The sequence below is a fragment of the Heterodontus francisci genome, chromosome 18 (assembly GCF_036365525.1).
Source record: "Heterodontus francisci isolate sHetFra1 chromosome 18, sHetFra1.hap1, whole genome shotgun sequence".
NCBI lineage: Eukaryota > Metazoa > Chordata > Chondrichthyes > Heterodontiformes > Heterodontidae > Heterodontus > Heterodontus francisci.
This window is the reverse complement of record NC_090388.1, coordinates 466,369-493,030: the sequence shown is the minus strand read 5'-3', so window position 1 is coordinate 493,030 and position 26,662 is coordinate 466,369. Positions and strand designations below refer to the sequence as shown.

The following is a 26,662-nucleotide window of genomic DNA, read 5'->3' as shown; positions in this document are numbered from 1 at the left end:
ACCAGATGAGCTACATCCCAGAGTGTTGAAGGATGTGACTGGAGATAGTGGATATATTGGTGGTTATTTTTAAAAATTCTGTAGATTCTCAAAAGGTTCCTGCAGACTGAAAAGTAGCAAATGTAACCCCACTATTTAAGAAAGGAGGGAGAGAAAAAATGGGGTACTACAGACCTTTTTGTCAGTAGTGAAAATGTTAGAATCTGTTATAAAGGATGTAATAACTAGACACTTAAAAAAAAAAATGATTTGAGCAGAGTCAACATGGATTTATGAAAGGAAATTCATGTTTGACAAACCTGTTGGAGTTTTGTGAGGATGTTACTTGTAGCATGGATCAAGGAGAACCAGTGGATGTGATGTACTTTCAGAAGGCTTTTGATAAGGTCCCCCACAGGAGGTTGCTTAGCAAAATTAAAGCACATGGGATAGGAGGTAATATACTGGCATGGATTAAGAATTGGTTCACAGACAGAAAACAGTAGGAATAAACAGGTTATTTTCACGTTGGCAGGCTGTGACTAATGGGGTACTGCAAGGATCAGTACTTGGGCCCCAGCTGTTCACAATAAATAATATCTATCTATGAATTTGGATGTGGGGACCAAATGTAATATTTCCAAATTCGTGGATGACACAAAACTAGGTGGAAATGTGTGTTGTGAGGAGGATGCAAAGTGGCTTCAAGGGGATTTGGACAGGCTAAGTGAGTGGGCAAGAATGTGGCAGATGGGATAGAATGTGGAAAAATGTGAGGTTATCCACTTTGGTAGGAGGAACAGGTGTGCAGAGTATTTCTTAAATGGTAAGAGATTAGAAAGTGCAGATGTACAAAGGAACCTGGGTGTCCTTGTCAATAAGTCACTGAAAGCTAATATGCAGTTGCAGCAAGCAATTAGGAAGGCTAATGGTATGCTGGCCTTTATCGCAGGAGGATTTGAGTACAGGAGTAGTGAAGTCTTGCTTCAATTGTATTGAACCTTGATTAGACTGCACCTGGAGTACTGTGCGCAGTTTTGGTCTCCTTAGCTTAGGAAGGATATTATTGCCATAGAGGGAGTGCCTCGAAGGTTCATCAGACTTGTTCCCGGGATGGTGGGACTGTCCTATGAAGAGAGATTGGGGAAACTGGGCCTGTATTCTCTAGTTTTGAAGATTAAGACGTGATCTCATTGAAACCTACAAAATACTTAAAGGGATAGACAGGGTAGATGCAAGTAAAATACTTCCCCTGGTTGGGAAGTCTAGAACCAGGGGACACTATTTCAGAATAAGGAGGAAGCCACTTAGGAGCAAGATAAAGAGAAATTTCTTTACTCGGAGGGTTGTAAATCTTTGGAATTATCTACCCCAGTGGGCTGTGGAAGCTCAGTCATTGAGTATGTTTAAAGCAGAGATTGACAGATTGCTAAATACCAAGGTCATAAAGGGATATGAGGATAGTGTGGGGAAAAAGGCATTGAAGTGGATGATCAGCCATGATCGTATTGAATGACAACGGGCTCGATGGGCTGAATGGCCTACTCCTGCTCCTATGTTCCTATACAGTTCTGAGTTGACTTCGGTTCCATCTGAGAATTGCATCATTGGGGTGTCTGGACTTCGTACATTTTGGGCTGGTCACACATCCTCGCAATCTCAGCAGCATATGAAGTTCCTGACACCTGTTTGAGGACTCTGACCTTCTGTCCTACTTGCAATTGAGCTAATTCTGGTTTTGCTTGCCTGTCATATGATGCCTGCATCTTCCCTTGTTTAGACAGAAGTATATCCTTTACGGTAGAAAACCTAAATGATGACTGGGCAGGGTAGTTCTTATCTGCCTTCCAAACATCAACTCTGCAGGCAATGGTAAGCCCATGTCCAATGGAGTAGCTCAGAGGTGCAGCATTGCAACCTTGAGATCTTGTCCTGTCTGCCTATGCTTTTGCAATTTGATGGCGCGCACCATGCATTCAGCCATACCGTGGGACTTTGGATAATGCAGTGACGATATCTCGTGACGGACCCGCCAATTGGCCCAGGTGTCTTGGAATGGTTTTCCTGCATATTGCGGCCCATTATCGGAGATAATTTCTTCCGGCACCCCAAATAGGCTGAACAGAGCATTGACCGTTTCAGCAACCACTGCCCTTGACCTATCTCATAGCTGCCTGATCGGAAACTGGAATCTGTAACAAGGAGCAAATCCTCCCCTTGAATGTGAAATAAATCTGTGCCTGAAAAGTGTGATTCAGCACTAACTTTCAAAATGGAATTGCATAAATACTTTAAGGGGTAAGATTTGCAGGACTATAGAGAAAGTAGGGCAGTATCTACCTAACATTTATTTTTCAGCCTTATTAAAAGCTCTACCATTGTTTGTCATCCATCGTTTGTCATATAAGCTGACTTTTTTTTCTCCCTATCCACCCCCCCCTCCCTCGCCCCAATGGGTACAGCTCGACAGCTTACAGTTCAGATGATGCAGAATCCGCGGATTTTGGCAGCACTGCAGGAGCGACTTGATGGTCTTGTAGGAAACCCATCTGGTTATATAGAAAGGTAAGAAATATTAACTTTGCACATCATTGCTATGGTTTTGCTGTTCCAGATCGCTGCGCATTCATTGCAATACTTGATTAGCTGTGACACATGCATTACTTCAGAGTTGGTATGGGTGAGGAAAGTCAATTTAACTAGATTACTGTGTAGCAACATGGTGCTCATATGAACATAAATAGGAGCAGGAGTAGGCCATTCAGTCCTACGAGCCTGCTCTGACATTCAATAAGATAATGGCTGGTCTTCTACTTCAACACCATTTTCCTGCACTGTCCCCATATTCCTTTAATGTTTTTAAATATGTAGAAATCTATCGATCTCTGTCTTGAACATATTCAACGACTGAACCTCCACAGCCCTCTAGGACAGAGAATTCCAAAGATTCACCAGCTCTGAGTGCAGAAATTCCTTCTCGTCTCAGTCCTAAATGGCCTGCCCCTTATTCTAAGACTGTCCCATATTTGATATCCAAGCAATCCTCAAAGCATGGATACCGAATTGACAACAAAAATCAGCTCAACTATTGTGCCCTCAATGGTTGAGTATTCCTTTAAATACTCCTGAATGAAGAATGGCAGTTTGGAGAATGTAATATAGACTGCTAGTCCTTGAAGGAGTCTCCTGCTGAAGTCATTCTGTTGGGGGAAGAGCACAAGAACTTCCACCTTGAGTTGTGAGGTTAATCTTATTTGTGGGGAGTACCATCTGATCATTGCATGGTGAAAACTTTTAAACAATAGACACCTTCCTGATCATCAGCCATGTGTTGAGATTTGATGAACTTGATAGCTGTAGAGAAGATCCCACAACCAGCTGACTAATGTACATAGCTGAAGCAGCAAGTCAATAAATGGTTAATTTCATTGAAAATAAAAACTGTTAATTATGGTTGTTTTTCAGACTGGAGGATGGTAGACAGTGGTGTTTCAGAGGATCAGTGCTAAGACCACTTTTTTGGTGTATATAATGACTTGGATGTACGAATATGAAGTAACATTTCGAAAAATAGCTGATATCAATTTTGGAGGTGTGGCAGATATTGAGGCTCTTACAAATCAACTGCAACAGGACATATATAGGCTAGTAGAATGGGCAGACAAGTGGCAGATGGAATTTAATACTGACAAGTGTGAGGAGATGCATTTTGGCAGAGGGATAGGGAGAGGCAATATAAACTTGATGGCACAGTTCTAAATAACGTACAGGGACAGAGGGACCTGCGGGTATCTTTGTGTAAATCTTTGAAGGTGGTAGGACATATTGAGAGATTAATTAGCGAAGCATATGGGATCTTGGGCTTCATAAATAGAGGTATTGAGTACAAAACCAGGGAAGTTATGCTGAACTTTTTGTAAAGCTCTGGTTAGTCCACAACTAGAGTATTGTATTATAGAAACATAGAAAATAGGAGCAGGAGTAGGCATTCGGCCCTTTGAGCCTGCTGCGCTATTCATGATGATCATGGGTGATCATCCAACTCAGTAACCTGTTCCAGCTTTCCTCCCATATCCTTTGATCCCTTTCATCCCAAGAGCTATATCTAACTCCTCCTTGGAAACGTACAAAGTTTTGACCTCAACTTCTTTCTGTGGTAGCGAATTGCACAGGCTCACCACTCTCTGGGTGAAGAAATTTCTCCTACTATGACCCCTGGTTCTGGACTCCTCCACCATCTGGAACATCCTTCCTGCATCTACCCTATCGAGTCCTGTTAGAATTTTATAGGATTCTATGAGATCCGCCCTCACCCTCCTGAACTCCAGCGAATATAACCTAACCGACTCAACCTCTCCTCGTACGTCAGTGCCACCATCCCAGGAATCAGTCTGGTAAACGTTTGCTGCGCTCCCTCTATAGCAAGAACATCCTCAGATAAGGAGACCAAAACTGCACAAAATATTCCAGGTGTGGCCTCACCAAGGCCCTGTATAATTGCAGCAAGACATCCCTGCTCCTGTACTCGAATCCTCTTGCTATGAAGGCCAACATGCCATTTGCCTTTTTTACTGCCTGTTGCACCTGCATGCTTACCTTCAGCGACTGGTGTACGAGAACACCCAGGTCTTGTTGCATATTCCCCTTTCCGTTTATAGCTGTTCAGATAATCTGCCTTCCTGTTTTTGCTACCAAACTGGATAACCTCACATTTATCCACACAAGATTTTATGGCAGAGCACTTGGAGAACAGTGGTAGAATCGGATAGAGTCAGCATGGATTTACGAAAGGGAAATCATGCTCGACAAATCTACTAGAATTTATAGAATAGGGCGGCGCAGTGGTTAGCACCGCAGCCTCTCAATTCTGCGTACTGCCTGTGCGGAGTTTGCAAGTTCTCCCTGTGACCGCGGGGGATTCCGCCGGGTGCTCCGGTTTCCTCCCACAGCCAAAGACTTGCAGGCTGATAGGTAAATTGGCCATTGTGTATTGCCCCTAGTGTAAGTAGGTGGTAGGAGAATTGAGGGAAAGTGGGGATGTGGTAGGGAATATGGGATTAATGTAGGATTAGTATAAATGTGCGGTTGATGGTCAGCACAGACTTGGTGGGCCGAAGGGCCTGTTTCAATGCTGTATTTCTCCATGACTCTATACGGCATTTGCCCACTCACTTAATTTGTCCAAATCACCTTGAAGCCTCTCTGCATCCTCCTCACAACTCGCCCTCTCCAGTTTTGTCATCTGCAAATTTGGAGATATTACATTTAGTTCCCTCATCTAAATCATTAATATATATTGTGAATAGCTGGGGTCCTAGCACCGATCCCTGCGATACCCCACTAGTCACTGCCGGCCATTCTGAAAAAGACCTGTTTATTCCTACTTTTTGTTTCCTGTCTGCCAACCAATTTTCTATCCATTGCAATACACTAACCCCAATCCCATGTGCTTTAATTTTACACGCTAATCTCTTATGTGGGACTTTGTCGAAAGCCTTCTGAAAGTCCAAATAAACCACATCAACTGGCTCCCCCTCATCAACTGTACTAGTTACATCCTCGTAGAATTCTAGTAGATTTGTTGAGCGTGATTTCCCTTTCGTAAATCCATGTTGACTCTGTCCGATTCTACCACTGTTCTCCATGTGCTCTGCTATAAAATCTTTGATAATGGACTCTAGAATTTTCCCCACTACCGACCTCTGGCTGACTAGTCTATAATTCCCTGCTTTCTCTCTACCTCCCTTTTTAAATAGTGGGGTTACATTAGGTACCCTCCAATCTGTAGGAAGTGTTCCAGAGTCTTTCGAATCTTGGAAGATGACCACCAATGTATTCATTATTTCTAAGGCCACTTCCTTAAGTACTCTGGGATGTAGTTTATCAGGCCCTGGGGATTTATCGGCCTTCAATCCCATCAATTTCACCAACACCATTTTTCTACTAATACTGATTTCCTTCAGTTCTTCTCTCTCACTAAGCCCTGTGTTCCCCAACATTTTTGATATATTATTTGTGTCCTCCTTTGAGAAGACAGAACCAAAGTATGCATTTAGTTGGTCAGCCAATTCTTTGTTTCTGTTTCTAACTGTAAGGGACCAACATTTGTCTTCACCAATCTTTTTCTCTTTACACAGACCTATAGAAACTTTTACAGTCAGTTTTTATGTTCCTCGCAAGCTTACTCTCGTACTCTATTTTCCCTTTCTTAATCAATCCCTTGGTCCTCCTTTGCTGAATTCTAAACTGCTGCCAATCTTCCGGTCTGTTGTTTTTTCTGGCAAATTTGTATGCCTCTTCCTTGGATCTAATGCTATCTCTAATTTCCCTTTTAAGCCATGGTTTGGCTACCTTTCCTGTTTTACATTTGCGCCAGACAGGAATAAACGATTGTTGCAGTTCATCCATGCGCTCTTTGAATGTTTTCCATTGCCAATCCACCTTTAAGTAACATTTCCCAATCCATCATAGCTAACTTGCGCCTCATACCTTAGTAGTTTCCTTTAGTAAGATTCAAGACCCTAGTTTCAGATTCAGCTACGTCACCCTACATCTGGATGAAGAATGCTATCATATTATGGTCGATCATCCATCCCCAAGGGGTCTTGCACAACTAGATTGTCAATTATTCCCCTCTAATTGCACAATACCCAGTTGGGGATGGCCTGTTCTCTAGTTGGTTCCTCAACGTATTGGTCCAGAAAACCATTCCGTATACACTCCAAGAATTCCTCCTCTACGGTATTGTGACTAAATTTGATTTGCCCAATCTATATGCAGATGCAAGTCACCCATAATTACAGATGTTCCTTTATTGCATGCGTCTCTAATTTCCAGTTTAATGCCATTCCCAAAATCAGCACTACAGTTTGGGGGTCTATATGCAACCCCCACTAACGTTTCTTGTTCCTTAGTGTTTCTCAGCTCTACCCATACAGATTCCATTCTCTTCACCACACTTTAGGAAGGATGCACAGGTCCTTGAGTGGGTGCAGAGGAGATTTACCAGAATAGTTCCAGGAATTATGGAATTTAGCTACAAGGTTACGTTGGAGAAGCTGGGGTTTACTCCTTGGAACAAAGAAGGTTGAGGACGATTTGATTGAGGTGTACAAGATTATGACAAGTTTAAATAGGGTAAACAAGCAAGAGCTGTTGCCATTAGTTGATGGCATAAGGACTAGGGGACACAGATTCTAAGTTTTGGTCAAGTAATAGAGGGAGGATTTGAAGAACTTTTTACACAGTGCGTGGTAATAACCTAGAACCCACTGCCCACAAGGGTGCTGGAAGTGGAGACAATCTATAATTTCCAAAGGAATTTGGATGGGCACTTGAGGGGAAAACTTGCAGGGCTACAGGGATGGAGTGGGGGGAAAAAACATTGTCAAGGGCACAGAGGGGATGAAATTCTTGCACTGTGTTCAAGAGAACTTTTTTAGCCAGCAAGTACCAAGCCCAATGAGAGGGGCCGCAATTCTAGATTTAGTCTTCAGTAATGAAACTGGGCAAGTGGAGGAAGTAACAGTGGGTGACCATTTTGGAGATAGTGACCATAATACAGTAAGTTTCAGCGTGATCATGGAAAAGGACAAAGATAAAACAGGAGTAAAAGTTCTAAATTGGGGAGGAAGGCAAATTTTAAGGAACCTGACAAAAGTGGACAGGATACAGCTACTTGAAGGAAAATCAATGGCAAACCAGTGGGGGGCATTCAAACGCGAGATACTACAGGCTGAGTGTAGGCATGTCCCCACAAAGATAAAGGGTGGTACTGTCAAATCTAGAGACCTCTGGTTATCTAGAAGCTTACAGGATAAGTTAAAGCAGAAAAAGAAAGCTGATGACTATCACAAAAGTCTTCATACTTTAGAAAGCCTAGAGGAGTATAGAAAGTGCAGGGGTGAAGTAAAAAAGGAAATTAGAAAAGCAAAGAGAGGACATGAAAAATTGCAGGTAAAATCAAGGAAAACCCAAAGATGTTTTATCAGTACATTTAAGAGCAAGAGGATAACTAAGGAAAGGGTAGGGCCTATCAGAGATGTACAAGGGAACTTGTGCGTGGATGCAGAAGATGTGGGTAGGGGTCTTGATGAGTTTTTATTGTCTCCCTCTTCACAAAGGAGAGGGTTGATGGCATTGTAGTTAAAGAGGAGGAGTGTGAAATATTGAATACGATAAGCGTAATGAGGGGGAAGTACTAGAGGGTCTGACATCCTTGAAAATGGATAAATCGCCAGGGGCCAGGGCTGGATGGATTGCACCCCAGGTTGTTAAAGGAAGCCTGGGAGGAAATAGCAGGTGTGCTAAGGGTTATCTTCAAATCATTGCTAGATATGGACGAGGTATCAGACGATTGGAGGTCTGCGAACGTCGTACCATTGTTTAAAAAGTGTGCGAGGGATAGGCCCAATAATTATAGGCTGGTCAGTCTGACCTCGGTGGTGGGTAAATTGTTAGAATCTATTCTGAGGGACTGGATAAACTGCCACTTAAAAAGGCATGGATTAATCAGGGATAGTCAGCATGGATTTGTTAAGGGAAGGTCATGTCTTACTAACTTAATTGAGTTTTTTGAGGAAGTAACAAGAAAGATTGTTGAGGGTAGTGCAGTGGATGTGGTCTACATGGATTTTAGTCAGGCATTTGCTAAGGTCCCACATAGCAGACTGGGCAGTAAAATGAAAGCCCATGGGCTACGGCGGAATGTGGCAGGTTGGATTCAGAATTGGCACAGGGTCAGGAAACAAAGGGTAGTAGTCAATGGCTGTTTTTGTGAATGGAAAGCGGTTTCCAGTGGCGTTCCACAGGGCTCAGTGTTGGGTCCCTTGCTGTTTGTGGTATGTATTAATGATTTGGACTTCAATGTGGGAGGCGTGGTTGGGAAATTTGCAGATATACAAAAATTGGCCAAGTAGTTGATAGTGAAGAGGATAACCATAGACTCCAGAAAGATATCAATGGTTTGGTTGAGCGGGCAGAAAAGTGGCAAATGGAATTCAATCCAGAAAAGTGTGAGGTAATGCATTTTGGAGGGCAACTAAAGCAAGGGAATACACAATAAACAGGAGGATATTGAGAGGGGTAGAAGAAGTGAGACCTTGGAGTGCATGTCCACAGGTCTCTGAAGATGGCAGGACAGGTAGATAGAGTGGTGAAGAAGGCATATGAAATGCTTTCCTTTATTGGCTGAAGTATAGAATATAAAAGCAGGGATGTAATGCTGGAACTCTATAAAACGCTGGTTAGGCCACGTTGCCAGGACTCAAAAGTTGCAGCTATGAGGAAAGATTGGATCGGCTAGGGTTGTTTTCCTTAGAGCAGAGGAGGCTGAGGGGTGACTTAATTAAAGCGTACAAAATTATGAGGGGCCTAGATAGAGTAGACAGGAAGGACCTGTTTGCCCTAGTGGAGCGGTCAATTACCAGAGAGCACAGATTTAAGGTGATTGGTCGAAGGATTAGAGGAGACATGAGGAAAAACTTTTTCACCCAGAGTATGGTGGGTATCTGGAATTCACTACCAGGGACAGTGGTGCATTCAGAAATCCTCCATTCTTTTAAAAGGTACCTGGACATACCCCTGAAGTGCTGTAACCAGCAAGGCTATGGACCAGGTGCTGGAAGTTGGGGTTAGATTGGGTGGCTGTTTTTTTTTTTGGCTGGCACGGACAGCATGGGCTGAATGGCCTCCTTCTGTGCTGTAATTTTTTCTCTGGTTCTAAATCAGACTGACAATTGCTCTTGAGCAGGTGGACTCTGGGCGGAATGACGATATCCTGTGCCATAACGACTGACTTTCTTCCACGCTCCCTGTATGTGTGGGACGAGGTATACCACTACCAAAGTTCTGATGGCCTGCTTTATAAACTCCAGGTTGTCCTGAGAATCCTAGTGGTGTTCCACCCTGCACCTTATTTTGTCCTTTTTCTCGATCACATGCGTTTGATTGTTTTGCAAGGCTGAAATGGTTGAAGAATGATGAAACTGGCCATGGTAATTGGAAATGCAAAATTGTATCTCCATTGGGGTATTGAGACCTGTTGAGAATACTGGTGTGGCTTATTTTTATCAAGACGAGATGAGATAAATTTGGGAGGTCTATGTTGGCCAAAATACTAGGAGTGAGTTAACTTTGAATTTGCTCTGGTTTTCAGCTTGCCTAAAATTGTTAAGAAGCGTGTAAATGCTTTGAAGAACCTCCAGGTGAAATGTGCGCATATAGAAGCTAAGTTCTATGCAGAAGTTCATGAATTGCAACGAAGGTATGCTGCTCTCTATCAACCCCTTTTTGACAAGGTGAGCTTCCATATTTGATCCCATGTCTCTTGTCATAGAAATTTTGCATGGACCATTGGGTCTGAGTTGGAGACTCTCGTTCCCTCTTGCATTCCAGTATTTACTGCAGTGACATCTGTCAAATAATAATCTAAGAAACCTGACAACAGAAACATCATGCAATGATGACGAGTTTTGACTTCTACATGCATCTCCTGCTGACTCCTTGCAGGTTCCACAAACTGTATAAGTGAGGATTGATTTCTGCTGCTCAGCCAGTTTGGAAAGTGCAACAATTTTATTAAACTAGCAGATGTCCTGTGACACTGCTCATTGGGTCAGAGGACACTGACAGGACCGGCAGATTTCTTTTGACATCTTGAAGCTATTTTATTGGCATTTCCGATAAAGTTCTGCATCATAAGAATGTAGATTTTTATGCTGCATTTGGGAGCATTTCTAGCCTGATGAACATTTTTCTTAAAAGCCACAGATTTCTGCATTGCTTTTAAAAAAACATTTTAATTTTAAGTTATTGCTTAGTTTGAATTCCTATTAATAGCTGCCACTTAACCAACTTGTCTTTAGCTCGGTGTGAAGTGGTAGCTAATTGTAAAATAGTATGCAACCCAAAGTGGGCCTGAATCTCAGCTATATAAATTGATGCTAGTTTTTCTTCTTGTTTTGCAGTTTAATTTCAATGTATCGCACATTTTGGCAATCATCAGTAGGACTTCTCTTCACCCTAGTGATTATCTCTGACCACATCTAAGTTGATGTGATCAAGTACAATGAAATAATCTCTTGGAACTTTTGTTACCTATACCTGTTACCAGAAGGCATTTGACAAGATACCACATCGAAGGTTACTAAACAAAATAAGAGCCCATGGTATAAGGGGTAACATGATCATGAAAAGAGAATTGATTATTTGGCCTCCTTATCTCGCGAGACAATGGATAAGTGCCTGGAGGTGGTCAGTGGTTTGTGAAGCAGCGCCTGGAGTGGCTATAAAGGCCAATTCTAGAGTGACAGGCTCTTCCACAGGTGCTGCAGAGAAATTTATTTGTCGGGGCTGTTACACAGTTGGCTCTCCCCTTGCGCCTCTGTCTTTTTTCCTGCCAACTACTAAGTCTCTTCGACTCGCCACACTTTAGCCCGTCTTTATGGCTGCCCGCCAGCTCTGGCGGACGCTGGCAACTGACTCCCACGACTTGTGATCAATGTCACAGGATTTCATGTCGCGTTTGCAGACTTCTTTAAAGCGGAGACATGGACGGCTGGTGGGTCTGATACCAGTGGCGAGCTCGCTGTACAATGTGTCTTTGGGGATCCTGCCATCTTCCATGCGGCTCACATGGCCAAGCCATCTCCAGCGCCGCTGACTCAGTAGTGTGTATAAGCTGGGGATGTTGGCCGCCTCGAGGACTTCTGTGTTGGAGATACGGTCCTGCCACCTGATGCCAAGTTTTCTCCGGAGGCAGCGAAGATGGAATGAATTGAGACGTCGCTCTTGGCTGACATACGTTGTCCAGGCCTCGCTGCCATAGAGCAAGGTACTGAGGACACAGGCCTGATACACTTGGACTTTTGTGTTCCGTGTCAGTGCGCCATTTTCCCACACACTCTTGGCCAGTCTGGACATAGCAGTGGAAGCCTTTCCCATGCGCTTGTTGATTTCTGCATCTAGAGACAGGTTACTGGTGATAGTTGAGCCTAGGTAGGTGAACTCTTGAACCACTTCCAGAGCGTGGTCGCCAATATTGATGGATGGAGCATTTCTGACGTCCTGTCCCATGATGTTCGTTTTCTTGAGGCTGATGGTTAGGCCAAATTCATTGCAGGCAGCCGCAAACCTGTCGATGAGTCTCTGCAGGCACTCTTCAGTGAGATGTTAAAGCAGCATCGTCGGCAAAGAGGAGTTCCCTGATGAGGACTTTCCGTACTTTGGACTTCGCTCTTAGACGGGCAAGGTTGAACAACCTGCTCCCTGATCTTGTGTGGAGGAAAATTCCTTCTTCAGAGGACTTGAACGCATGTGAAAGCAGCAGGGAGAAGAAAATCCCAAAAAGTGTGGGTGCGAGAGCACAGCCCTGTTTCACGCCACTCAGGATAGGAAAGGACTCCGATGAGGAGCCACCATGTTGAATTGTGCCTTTCATATTGTCATGGAATGAGGTGATGATACTTAGTAGCTTTGGTTACTAAACAAAATAAGAGCCCATGGTATAAGGGGTAATATGATCATGAAAAGAGGATTGACTAGCTGACTGGAAACAGTAGATATGAATGGGTCGTTTTCAGGTTGGCAGGCTGTAACTAGTGGTGTGCCACAGGGATCTGTGCTGGGGCCTCAACTATTTACAATCTATATCAATGACTTGGATGAAGGGGCAAAATGTATGGTTGCTAAATTTGCTAATGAGACAAAGATAGGTAGGGAGAGTAAGTTGTGAAGAGGACATAAGGAATCTGCAACAGGATATAGATAGGTTAAGTGAGTGGGCAAAGATTTGGCAGATGGAGTATAATGTGGGAAAGTGTGAACTTGTCCACTTTGGCCAGAAAAATAGAAAAGCAACATATTATTTAGTTGGAGAGAGATTGCAGAGGGATCTGGGTGTCCTAGTGCACGAAACACTAAATATTAGTATGCAGGTACAGCAAGTGATTTAAGATGGCAAATGCAATGTTGTCATTTATTGCAAGGGGAATGGAATATCAAAGATGTTTTGCAGCAGTTGCACAGTGCATTGGTGAGACCACAGAATCACAGAATTCCTACAGCATGGATAGAGGCCATTTGGCCCATCATGTCCACACTGGCTCTCTGAAAGAGCAACTCCCTTAGTTCCATTCCCCTACCTTCTCCCTATAATCCTGCACATTCTTCCTTTTCATATAACTGTCTAATTGTCTGTTGAATGCTTCATCAATTGAACCTGCCTCCACCACACTCTAAGGCAGTGCGTTTCAGACCTTAACCACTCGCTGCGTGAAAAAGTTTTTCCTCATGCCACGCTTGCTTCTCTTACCAAATACTTCAAATCTGTGCCCGCTCATCCTCAAACCTTACACGAGTGGGAACAGTTTCTCTCTATCTACTCTGTCCAAACCCCTCATGATTTTGAATACCTCTATCAAATCACCTCTCAGCCTTCTGTTCACGTAAAATAATCCTAACTTCTCCAATCTATTTTAATAACTGAAATTCTTCACCCCGGAACCATTCTCGTGAATCTTTTCTGTACTCTCTCCAATGCCCTCAGGTCTTTCCTCAAAAGAGGCGCGCAGAATTGGACACCTTACTCCAGCTGAGGTTGAACTCGTGTATTCTACAAGTTCAACATAACTTCAAAAAATGCTGGAAATATTCAGCAGGTCTGGCAGCATCTGTGGAGAGAGAAGCAGAGTTAATGTTTCAGGTCAGTGACCTTTCATCAGAACTGGCAAAGGTTAGAAATGTAATAGGTTTTAAGCAAATAAAGTGGAGGTGGGGCAAAAGAGAACAAAAGGGAACGTATTGATAGGACAGAGAGTCACAGGGAATAACTGACAAGTAGGTCATGGAGCAAAGGGTATGTTAATAGTCATAGAGTCGTACAGCATAGAAATAGGCCCTTCGGCCCACCGTGTCCATGCTGACCATAATGCCGATCTATACTAATCCCACCTGCCTGCATTAATTCCATATCCCTCTATGCCTTTCTCATTCAAGTACCTGTCCAGATGCCTCTTAAATGTTGCTACTGTTCACTATTCTTTGTGTGAAAAATTTACCCCTTTGATCCCCTTTAAACCTCCTCCCTCTCACCTTAAATCTCTGCCCTCTAGTTTTAGTCACCCCTACCATGGGAAACCGACTCTGGCTATCGACCCTATCTATACCTCTATCATGTCCCCTCTCAGCCTCCTTCGCTCCAGGGAAAACAGACCCAGCCTATCCAATCTCTCTTTATAAACTCAAGCCCTCCAAACCAGGCAACATCCTTGTGAATCTTTTCTGCACCCTCTCTAGCTTAATCACATATTTAATAATGTGGTGAAAAACAAAGCATTAGTGCAGAGTGGGTGTTAAATGACACAGAATAATGAACAGGCCTGGCGAAAAGCGCGCACATGAAAAAAAAAAGTGGGCAGGCACATGGTTAAGAAAAAAATGAATGATGAAGCAAACTAAAATAAACAAAACTAAAAATAAAAAAAAGGGGGAGGGCCAGTCATCCTCTGAAATGATTGAACTCAGTGTTCAGTCCGGTAGGCTGTAGCGTGCCTAATCGGTAAATGAGATGCTGTTCCTTGAGCTTGCGTTGATGTTCAGTGGAACACTGCAGCAAGCCTAGGACAGAGATGTTGGAACGAGAGCAGGGGGCTATGTTGAAATGGCAAGCAATAGGAAGTTCGGGGTCATGTTTTCGGCCTGACTTCTCTGTCCCCATCTCTGGGGATAGGATGTCCACTAATATTCATTATAAGCCCACCAACTCCCACAGAGACCGCGACTGCACTTCTTCACACCCTGCCTCCTCTAAGGACTCCATTCCATTCTCCCAGTTTCTCCCTGTCTCCGGCGCATCTGCTCTGGTGATGCAACCTTCCACAACAGTGCTTCTGATATGTCTTCCTTTTTCCTCAACCGAGGATTCCCCCCACTGTAGTTGACAGGGCCCTCAACTGTGTCTGGCCCATTTCCTGCAGCTCTACCCTTGCCCCTTCCCCTCCCTCCCAGAACGGTGACAGGGTTACCCTTGTCCTCACTTTCCACCCCACCAGCCTCTGCAACCAAAAGATCATCCTCCGCCTTTCCGTCACATCCAGTGTGATGCCACTACCATGCGCATCTTCCCCTCCCCTGTCAGCATTCCAAAGGGATCGTTCCCACCACGACACCCTGGTCCATTCCTCCATTAACCCCGACACCTCGTCCCCTTCCTACGGCACCTTCCCGTGCAATCGCAGGAGGTGTAATACCTGCCCTTTGTACCTCCTCTCTTCTCACTATCCAAGGTCCCAAACACTCCTTTCAGGTGAAGCAACGATTTACTTGTACTTTTTGCAATGTAGTATACTGTATTCGCTGCTCACAATGTGGTCTCCTCTACACTGGGGAGACCAAATGCAAATTGGGTGACTGCTTTGCGGAACACCTTCGCTCAGTTCGAAAACATGTTGCCGAGCTATTTGTTGCTTGCCATTTCAACGCACTCCCCTGCTCTCATGCCCATATCTCTGCCCTGGGTTTGCTGCAGTATTCCAGTGAACATCAACACCAGCTCGAGGAACAGCATCTCATTTACCGATTAGGCATGCTACAGCCTGCTGGACTGAACATTTGAGTTCATTAATTTCAGAGCATGACTGGTGCCCCTTTTTTATTTAAAATAAGAAAAGAAAACTAGTTTGTTTCATTTTTTTACCATGTGCCTGCCTACTTTTTTCATGTTTGTGCTTTTGGCCAGGGCTGTTCATTTATTCTGTCATTTAACATCCTCTCTGCACTAATGCTTTGTCTTTCAGCACACCATTAACACACCCTTTGCCTTTGCTGCATGGCGGCCTTGTCAGTTATTCTGTGACCCTCTGTCCTATCAGCACCTTTCCTTTTGTTATCTTTTGCCCCATCCTGTTTTATTTGTTTAAAACCTATTACATTTCTAATATTTGCCAGTTCTGATGAAAGGTCACTGCCTGAAACGTTAGCTCTGCTTCTCTCTCCACAGATGCTGCCAGACCTGCTGAGTATTTCCAGCATTTTTTGTTTCTATTTCAGATTTCCAGTATCTGCAGTATTTTGCTTTTATTCAACATAACTTCCTTGCTCTTGTACTCTATGCCCCTAAAATAAAGCCCAGGGTACTGTATGCTTTATTAACCGCTCTCTCAACCTGTCCTGCCACCTTTAATGACTTTTATGCACATGTACACCTAAATCCATCTGCTCCTGCACCCCCTTTAGAATTGTATCCTTTATTCTATATTGTCTCCCCATGTTCTTACCAAAATAATCACTTCACATTTCTCCACATTGAACTTCATCTGCCACCTGTCTGCCCATTCCACCAACTTGTCTATGTCCTTTTGAAGTTCTACACTATCCTCCTCATAGTTCACAATGCTTCCAAGTTTGGTATCCTCAGCAAACTTTGAAATTGTGCCCTGTCGCCAAGGTCTAGGTCATTTAATATATATCAGGGAAAGCAAGGGTCCCAACACTGATCCCTAGGGAACTCAACTACAAACCTTCCTCCAGCCTGAAAAACATCTAATAACCACTGTTTCCTGTCACTCAGCCAATTTCATATCCATGTTGCTACCGTCCCTTTTATTCCATGAGCTGCAAGTTTGCTCACAAGTCTGTTGTGTGGCACTGTATCAAATGCCTTTTGAAAGTCCATGTACACCACATCAACAGCATTGTCCTCATCAGCCCTCTGTTACCTCCACAAACAAGTCGAGCAAGTTAGTTAAATGTGATTTTTTTCCCTCCAAGATTTGCCTTTTCACTTCCCCTCTGAACCTTCTATATTCAGCCTGGTTCTCAATAGTATCTTCTACCTGGCATCTGTCATAAGCACACTTTTTTTTTTCTTTATCTTAATCTTTACCTCTTTTGTCATCCAGGGAGCTCTGGATTTGTTTGCTGTACATTTTCTCTTCAAGGGAACATACCTTGAATGTGCCTGAACACACTCCTCTTTGAAGGTAGCCCATTATTCATTTCTCAGTTTTCCTGCCAGCTTTTGACTCCAATTTATTCACCCCAGCTCCATTCGTACCCCATTGAAGTTGGCGTTCTCTCAGTTAATTATTATTACCCTTGATTGTTCTTTGTCCTTTTCCATAGTCAGCCTAAACCTTTGATACAATGATCACTATCCCCTCAATGCTCTCCTACTGATACTTGATCCACTTGGGCCACCTCATTGCCAAGAACCAGGTCTAGCAGTGCCTCCTTTCTCATTGGACTAGGAACCTACAGTTGTAGAAAATTTTCCTGAACACACTCTAGGAAGAGTGTCTATGTTTGGATAATTAAAGTCCCCCATTATAACTACCCTATAATTTTTGCACCTCCTCCTATGATTTCCTTGCAAAGTTGTTCCTCCATGTCCTTCCCATTAATTGGTGGCCTATCGACAGCACAGAGCAATGTAACTGCACTTTTTTTTGTTCCTTAGTTCTAGCCATATTGATTCTGTCCTCGACCCCTCTGGGACATCCTTTTTCTCCAGCACTGCAATGCTCTCCCGAATCAATACTGCCACCCCTCCCCCCCCCCCCCCCCCTTTTTCCCCTTTCCTGTCTTTCTTGAACACCTGGTATCCAAGAATATTTAGCACCAGTTCTGCCCTTCTTTGAGCCAGGTCTCTGTTATAGCCACATCATAATTCTCCTTGGCAATCTGTGCCTGTACTTGTACCTCACCAGTCTTACTACTCTGTGCATTCAATTAAGGATTGTATAAGATTAAAAGAAAAGGCCTATAAAGTTACCAGAAATAATAGTAAACCTGAGGATTGGGAGGATTTTAGAAAACAGCATAGGAGGATGAAGAAACTGATAAAGAAAGGGAGCATACAATATGAACGAAAGCTAGCAAAAAATATAAAAACGGACTGTAAAAGCTTCTTTAGGTACGTAAAAAGGAAAGGTTTGGCTGAGACAAAAGTGGGTCCATTACAGGCAGAGTCAGGAGAATTTATAATTTTTTTTATTCATTCATGGAATGTGGGCGTCATTGGCCAGGCCAGCATTTATTGCCCATCCCTCATTGCCCTAGGGAAGGTGGTGGTGAGCTGCCTTCTTGAACCACTGCAGTCCATGTGGGGTAGGTACACCCACAGTACTGTTAGGAAGGGAGTTCCAGGATTTTGACCCAGTGACAGTGAAGGAACGACGATATATTTCCAAGTCAGGATGGTGTGTGACTTGGAGGGGTACTTGCAGGTGGTGGTGTTCCCATGCATTTGCTACCCTTGTTCTTCTAGTTGGTAGAGGTCATGGGTTTGGAAGGTGCTGTCTAAGGAGCCTTGGTGCATTGCTGCAGTGCAACTTGTAGATGGTACACACTGCTGCCACTGTACATCGGTGGTGGAGGGAGTGAATGCTTGTAGATGGGTTGCCAATCAAGCGGGCTGCTTTGTCCTGGATGGTGTCGAGCTTCTTGAGTGTTGTTGGAGCTGCACCCATCCAGGCAAGTGGAGAGTATTCCATCACCCTCCTGACTTGTGCCTTGTAGATGGTGGACAGGCTTTGGGGAGTCAGAAGGTGAGCTACTCGCCGCAGGACTCCGAGCCTCTGACCTGCTCTTGTAGCCACAGTATTTATATGGCTACTCCAGTTCAGTTTCTGGTCAATGGTAACGCCTAGAATATTGATAATGGGGGATTCAGCGATTGTAATGCCATTGAATGTCAAGGGGAGATGGTTCGATTCTCACTTGTTGGAGATGGTCATTGCCTGGCACTTGTGTGGCGCAAGTGGTACTTGCCACTTATTAGTTCAAGCCTGGATATTGTCCAAGTCTTGCTGCATTTCTACACAGACTGCTTCAGTATCTGAGGAGTCACGAATGGTGCTGATCATTGTGCAATCAGCGAACATCCCCACTTCTGACCTTATGATTGAAGGAAGGTCATTGATGAAGCAGCTGAAGATGGTTGGGCCGAGGACACTATCCTGAGAAACTCCTGCAGTGATGTCCTGGAGCTGAGATAATCGACCTCCAACAACCATAACCATCTTCCTTTGCGCTAGGTATGACTCCAACCAGCGGAGCATTTTCCACCTAATTCCCATTTGCTTCAGTTTTGCTATGGCTCCTTGAAGCCATACACGGTCAAATGCTGCCTTGATGTCAAGGGCAGTCACACTCTCCTCACCTCTTGAGTTCAGCTCTTTTTTGTCCATGTTTGAACTAAGGCTGTAATGAGGTCAGGAGCTGAGTGGCCCTGGCGGAACTCAAACTGACTTTATTACTTTCTCTCTTACTCTGACCCCATCTAATAACGTAATATTTCTAACACTCATGCTATCTATCTCCCCCAGTATTCTGTGCACCTTGGTATTCCTCTCTAATACTTGCTCCTCACTCCCACACCCCAGACAAGTTACCAGTTTTGCTTCCCTCCAATCTGAGCTCCCTCTCAGGTTCCCATCCCCCTGACAGTTTAGTTTAAACCCTCCCCAACAGCACTTGCAAATCTCCCTGCGAGGATATTCGTGCCAGTCCTGCTAAGATGCAACTCGTCCATCTTGTACAGGTCCCACCTGCCCCAGAACTGGTCCCAATGTCTCAGAAATCTGATGCCCTCCCTCCTACACCAGTTCTCTAGCCATGTGTTCAATCGCTTAATCCTCCTATTCCTATTCCTATGCTCACTTACACGTGGGACTGGGAGTAATCCGGAGATTACTGCATTCGAGGTCCTGCTTTTTAATCTCCTTCCTAGCTCTCTAAAATCTCTCTTCAGGACCTCATCCCCTTTCTTAACTGTCATTGGTGCCAATGTGGACCTCGACATTTGGCTGTTCATCCTCCCCCAGAAGAATGTCCTGGAAATGCTGGGGATGTTGGCTGCCTCGAGGACTTCTGTGTTTGAGATACGGTCCTGCCACCTGATGCCAAGGATTCTCCGGAGGCAGCAAAGATGGAATGAGTTAAGACGGTGCTCTTAGCTGACATACGTTGTCCAGGCCTCGCTGCCGTAGAGCGAGGTACTGAGGACACAGGCTTGATACACTTGGACTTTTGTGTTCCGTGTCAGTGCGCCATTTTCCCACACTCTCTTAGCCAGTCTGGACATAGCATTGGAAGCCTTTCCCATGCGCTTGTTGATTTCTGCATCTAGAGACAGGTTACTGGCGATAGTTGAGCCTAGGTAGGTGAGCTCTTGAACCACTTCCAGAGCGTGGTCGCCAATATTGATGGATGGAGCATTTCTGACGTCCTGTCCCATGATGTTCGTTTTCTTGAGGCTGATGGTTAGGCCAAATTCATTGCAGGCAGCCGCAAACCTGTCGATGAGACTCTGCAGACACTCTTCAGTGTGAGATGTTAATGCAATATCATCAGCAAAGAGGAGTTCCCTGATGAGGACTTTCCGTACTTTGGTCTTCGCTCTTAGACGGGCAAGGTTGAACAACCTGCCATCTGATCTTGTGTGAAGGAAAATTCCTTCTTCTGAAGACTTCAACGCATGTGAGAGCAACAGGGAGAAGAAGATCCCAAACAGTGTAGGTGTGAGAACACAGCCCTGTTTCATGCCACTCAGGATAGGAAAGGGGTCTGATGAGGCACCGCTATGCTGAATTGTGCCTTTCATATTGTCATGGAATGAGGTGATGATACTTAGTAGCTTTGGTGGGCATCCAATCTTTTCTAGTAGTCTGAAGAGACCACGTCTGCTGACGAGGTCAAAGGCTTTGGTGAGATCAATGAAAGCAACGTAGAGGGGCATCTGTTGTTCACAGCATTTCTCCTGTAGCTGGCGAAGGGAAAACAGCATGTCAATAGTCGATCTCTCTGCACGAAAGCCACACTGTGCCTCAGGGTAGACGCGCTCGGCCAGCTTCTGGAGCCTGTTTAAAACGACTCAAGCGAAGACTTTCCCCACTATGCTGAGCAGGGAGATTCCACGGTAGTTGTTGCGGTCACCCTTGTTCTTATAGAGGGTGGTGATATTGGCATCGCGCATGTCTTGGGGTACTGCTCCCTCGTCCCAGCACAAGCAAAGCAGTTCGTAGAGTGCTGAAAGTATAGCAGGCTTGGCACTCTTGATTATTTCAGGGGTAATGCCGTCCTTCCCAGGGGCTTTTCCACTGGCTAGAGAATCAATGGCATCATTGAGTTCCAATTTTGTTGGCTGTATGTACAGCTCACCCATGACTGGTAGAGGCTGGGCTGCATTGAGGGCGGTCTCAGTGACAGCATTTTCCCTGGAGTACAGTTCTGGGTAGTGTTCCACCCAGCGGTCCATTTGCTTGCGTTGGTCAGTGATTGTGTTCCCTGATTTAGATTTGAGGGGGGCGATCTTCTTGACGGTTGGCCCAAAAGCTCTCAATGCCATCATACATTCCTCTGATGTTTCCGGTGTCTGAGGCCAGCTGAATATGACTGCTTAGGTGTTCCAGTAGTCATTTGCGCAGCGCCTGGCTGTTCTTTGTGTAGTGCTTCTGGCTACTTTCAGTGCTACGGATGTTAACTTGCTGGGGGCTTTCTTGTAGTCCAGCAATGCAATGTGCTTAGTGGCTATGACAGTTTCCAGCTCTTCAAAGTGAGATTGAAACCAGTCTGCATTCTGCCTCACACGTTTGCCATAAGTGGTCATTGCTGAGTCATAGATGACGTCTCTGATATGGGCCCACTTGGTCTCTGCATCCCCTGTAGGAGTGTTTTGAAGGGCTTTTTCAAGTGTATTTCAAAACTTGTGTAACAGCTGTGGATAAGAAATTCTGCTAGTGTTGATGCGTGGGTGGCCCTTCTGCTAGGAGTGATGCAGCTTCTTTGGTTTGAGTCTAACCTTGCTGCACAGCAGGGAGTGGTCGGTGTCGCAGTCCGCACTGTGGAAGCTTTATTATAAGGAGAATAATTTACCAGGTATTCGCCAAACAGCGCCTTCCGCTGCACCGAGCAAGAACCAAATACTGAAGGGCTATAAGTTTTCTAAAAAAGTAGAAAGATGAAGCAACACCTCCTTCACCAAACTTGAATCTCCACACTCCGCTTGCAGTCTGCACAGCGTGAGTCTACTAAGCTCACCAGTGCTAATAACGCTTTACCAATTCTAATAATACTATTAAACTTTGCAAATACTGATAAACTGTATTAATTATTCATGATCATGTATAAAGTTGTCCTAATTTGAAGTAATACACGTCCTGCTGGTGTCTCTCTCTCTTATAAATTATAAAATCCACTTTAGCTTTTAGTTTGTATACTAATAAGATTTATTTTGTATTTGATTCAGATTAAATTAAAAGCTTACCTGTCTACTCACCCTGGTTGCTTTCTGTTTCCCTGCTCACCTTTGTTGATTCTGGTCATTCTGTTACTTTTCGCTCTCCCCCCGCTCTGTTCCTGCTGCATGCTCTCGCGCTCGCTCTCCGGCCTCCTACTCTTTTTGGCACGCTCCCACTGCTCTCTCCCCCTCTTACCCTCCCTTCTCTCTTCCTCCCTCCCCCCTCCCTTCTCTCTTCCTTCCTCCCTCCCCCCTCCCTTCTCTCTCCCTTCTCTCTCCCTCCCCTCCCCTCCCCTCCCCTCCCTTCTCTCTCCCTCCCCTCCCCTCCCCTCCCCTCCCCTCCCTTCTCTCTCCCTCCCTTCTCTCTCCCTCCCTCCCCTTCTCTCCCTTCTCTCCCCCTCCCCTCCCCTCCCTTCTCTCTCCCTCCCTCCCCTCCCTTCTCTCTCCCTCCCTCCCCTCCCTTCTCCCTCCCTCCCCTCCCTTCTCTCTCCCTCCCCTCCCTTCTCTCTCCCTCCCCTCCCTTCTCTCTCCCTCCCCTCCCTTCTCTCTCCCTCCCCTCCCTTCTCTCTCCCTCCCCTCCCTTCTCTCTCCCTCCCCTCCCTTCTCTCTCCCTCCCCTCCCTTCTCTCTCCCTCCCCTCCCCTCCCCTCCCCTCCCTTCTCTCTCCCTCCCCTCCCTTCTCTCTCCCTCCCCTCCCTTCTCTCTCCCTCCCCTCCCTTCTCTCTCCCTCCCCTCCCTTCTCTCTCCCTCCCCTCCCTTCTCTCTCCCTCCCCTCCCTTCTCTCTCCCTCCCCTCCCTTCTCTCTCCCTCCCCTCCCTTCTCTCTCCCTCCCCTCCCTTCTCTCTCCCTCCCCTCCCTTCTCTCTCCCTCCCCTCCCTTCTCTCTCCCTCCCCTCCCTTCTCTCTCCCTCCCCTCCCTTCTCTCTCCCTCCCCTCCCTTCTCTCTCCCTCCCCTCCCTTCTCTCTCCCTCCCCTCCCTTCTCTCTCCCTCCCCTCCCTTCTCTCTCCCTCCCCTCCCTTCTCTCTCCCTCCCCTCCCCTCCCCTCCCTTCTCTCTCCCTCCCCTCCCCTCCCCTCCCTTCTCTCTCCCTCCCCTCCCCTCCCCTCCCTTCTCTCTCCCTCCCTCCCCTCCCCTCCCTTCTCTCTCCCTCCCTCCCCTCCCCTCCCTTCTCTCTCCCTCCCTCCCCTCCCTTCTCTCTCCCTCCCTCCCTCCCCTCCCTTCCCCCTCCCTCCCTCCCTCCCCTCCCTTCCCCCTCCCTCCCTCCCTCCCCTCCCTTCCCCCTCCCTCCCTCCCCTCCCTTCCCCCTCCCTCCCTCCCCTCCCTTCCCCCTCCCTCCCTCCCCTCCCTTCCCCCTCCCTCCCTCCCCTCCCTTCCCCCTCCCTCCCTCCCCTCTCCCCTCCCCTCCCCTCCCCTCCCCTCCCTTCCCTCTCTCCCTCTCCCCCTCCTCCCCTCCCCTCCCTTCTCCCCCCTTCTCTCTCGCCGTTGACATTTGTATCATAGGTGTCTCATTGTTCGCCATTGTTTTAAGACTAGCGTTCTAGTTTGATTAGGAAAGCTATCTCCATGTTGCTACAGCATTGAATAATGCTATGCACGTAGGTCAGGGAGAGTTTATTGTGCCCTCTTGTTAACTGACATTACTCTTGTCAATAGAAATTTGGGAATAATAGTTTGCAGGTCTTGTCTTTGTTGCTTATAGTAAGCATCTTGGGTGTGTAGTGTTCTCCCATGGTAGGCTGGTCCGGAAGGTTCGAACACATGGGATCCAGTGTGAGCTAGCCAATTGGATACAAAATTGGCTTGGTGGTAGTGGAGGGTTGTTTTTCAGATTGGAGGCCGGTGACCAATGGTGTGCCACAGGGATCGGTGCTGGGCCCTCTGTTGTTTGTTATATATATATTAATGACTTGAATGTGAATGTAGGGGGCATGATTAGTAAGTTTGCAGATGATACCAAAATTGCTGGTATAGTGCACAGTGAAGAAGGTTGTCTAAGGTTACAACAGGATATAGATCAACTGGGAAAGTGGGCAAGGGATTGGCAAATGGAATTTAATGCAGACAAGTGTGAAGTGATACATTTTGGGAAGTTAAACCAGGGCAGGACATATACAGTGAATGGCAGGGCCCTGGGGAGTGTTGTTGAGCAGAGACACCTTGGGGTGCAAGTACACAGTTCCCTGAAAGTGGCAACACAGGTTGACAGGGTGGTGAAGAAGGCGAATGGCATGCTTGCCTTCATCGGCCGAGGCATTGAGTACAAGAGTTGGGACGTCATGTTACAGTTGTACATAACATTGGGTTAGGCCGCATTTGGAGTAATGTGTGTAGTTCTGGTCGCCGCACTACGGGAAAGATGTGATTAAGCTAGAGAGGGTGCAGAAAAGATTCACAAGGATGTTGCCTGGTTTGGAGGGCTTGAGTTATAAAGAGAGATTGGATAGGCTGGGTCTGTTTTCCCTGGAGCAAAGGAGGCTGAGAGGGGACATGATAGAGGTATATAAAATTGAGAGGCATAGATAGGGTAGATAGCCAGAGTCTGTTTCCCATGGTAGGGGTGACATAGAGGGCATAGATTTAAGCTGAGAGGGAGGAGGTTTGAAGTGGATCAAAGGGGTACATTTATCAGACAAAGAATAGTGGGTATCTGTAATGAGCTGCCAGAGGAGGTGGTGGAGGCAGGAGCAATAGTGACATTTAAGAGGCATTCTGGACAGGTACTTGAATGAGCAAGGCATAGAGGGATATGGAATTAATGCAGGCAGGTGGGATTAGTATAGATAGGCATTATGGTCGGCATGGACGTGGTGGGCCGAAGGGCCTGTTTCTATGCTGTACAACTCTATGACTATGACTCTATTCCCTTTGAAAAAGGACCTGAGTTAAGGAACTCCCATTAAGTAACTGTCTTTTTTTTCCCCCCCCCCCTCAGAGAAGTGATATTATCAATGCTATCTTTGAGCCCACAGAGGATGAATGCAAATGGCAAGGAGATGAAGAGGCAGAGTTATCAGTAAGTATCCTAGGTTCTAGATGCTGAAAGTTTTTTTTTTTAGCAGATGGCAAGATCAGTATTGGAATTTAATCTGTACTTTTCCAATCATAGCTACCTGCAGTGTAAAATAACTAGTATGACGTCTGGTGCATTGATAATTTATTGCAATTGACATCTGTTGTGTTTTCTTTGGAATAATGCAGTTAGTTACTGTGTAATATCACTGTTCAGATTTGCTTCGTAACCTTGTCAGCAGCAGATCATCTTGCCGTTGCTATAGATTCTAGTTGGTGAGATCTGAACATTTCATAACTATCTTAACTTTTTTTAAAAACTGCGTAGGATTTTTTAATAGTTTTAAATCACTTGCAATGATATCCAAATGAAGAACTTCCCATTTATTTTCCCTTTCTATTTTTTCTTTATAAGGAAAAGGGGTATTATATTGGGGAGATAGGGACTCCATTAGGGGAATATCTAGGGCTGCCATCTCTTCAATAAATAGATGCACAGTGATTTTTGTTTTAATTTTGGATTTCCAGCATTTGCAGTATTTTGCTTTTGTTGTACTGATTAGTCTGTTCTCCTAACTCCTTCATTCTTTGTCTTCCACCTGACTCCTTACCTTGATCATGTAGGGTATATTGGGCCAAAACACATTCTGCCATGTCAAGTCAACTTCAGCTAGACCATCAGCTGTTTCCAGGTTCACTGCTTTTGATCTTTCCCAGCAACTATCTCTCTATGCTATCTCTTCCATTTTTGGGCAAAGTGTGAAGCCCACAAATGATCACGAGTGTCCGTGTAGCACACCTTATCTGGTACAGTAGCATAGTGGTTATGCTACTGGACTAGTAATTCAGAAGCTTGGACTAATGATCTGGAAGCAGCATGCCAGCTGGGGTATTTGAATTCTGTTAAATAAATCTCTAATAACAGCTAGTCTCAGTAATGACCGTGAAACTACATAATTGTTAAAAACCCATTTGGTTCACTAATGCCCTTTAGGGAAGGAAACCTGCTGTCTTTACCTAGACTGGTTTATGTCACTCCAGACCCAGAGCAATATTGTTGACTTACTCTTAACTGCCCTTTGAAATGGTTAAGCATGCCACTCAGTAGTACAAACCGCTACACTTGCAGCAGTTCAAGCACTAATTTCTCTAGGGCAATTGGGGATGGGCAATAAATGTTAGCATTTCTAAACTTTTTTTTCTCCCTCCCTAGGAGTTAGCATTGTTAGTAATTGTGGAGGGTGGTACACAGGGATGTATTGGGGATGAGCATTGATGGACTTTATTGTTGCCACCTTTTGTTCCCAGAACAGTACACTGGCAAGGCAGCTTGAGATCGATCAAATTTGATCCAGACCAAGAAATGGGTTGTTTTTTCCATCCCCATTATTTTGTCTTGCCTCCCCCTCTTTTTTTTTAAAAAAGAGAAAAATTGAGTT

At 45.2% G+C, this 26,662-nt stretch overlaps 1 protein-coding gene across 4 annotated transcripts in view; it reads left to right on the top strand.

Annotated features, from left to right (window-relative positions):
- Positions 1-26,662, top strand: part of nap1l1 (nucleosome assembly protein 1-like 1) — a 173,195-nt gene that overhangs the window by 63,453 nt on the left and 83,080 nt on the right. For all 4 annotated transcript variants that reach the window (XM_068050081.1, XM_068050078.1, XM_068050080.1 and 1 more), the window contains exons 4-6: positions 2,442-2,544; positions 10,136-10,277; positions 25,147-25,227. In XM_068050081.1, the coding sequence (XP_067906182.1) occupies positions 2,442-2,544; positions 10,136-10,277; positions 25,147-25,227 (326 nt within the window). The remainder of the gene's footprint in view (positions 1-2,441; positions 2,545-10,135; positions 10,278-25,146; positions 25,228-26,662) is intronic.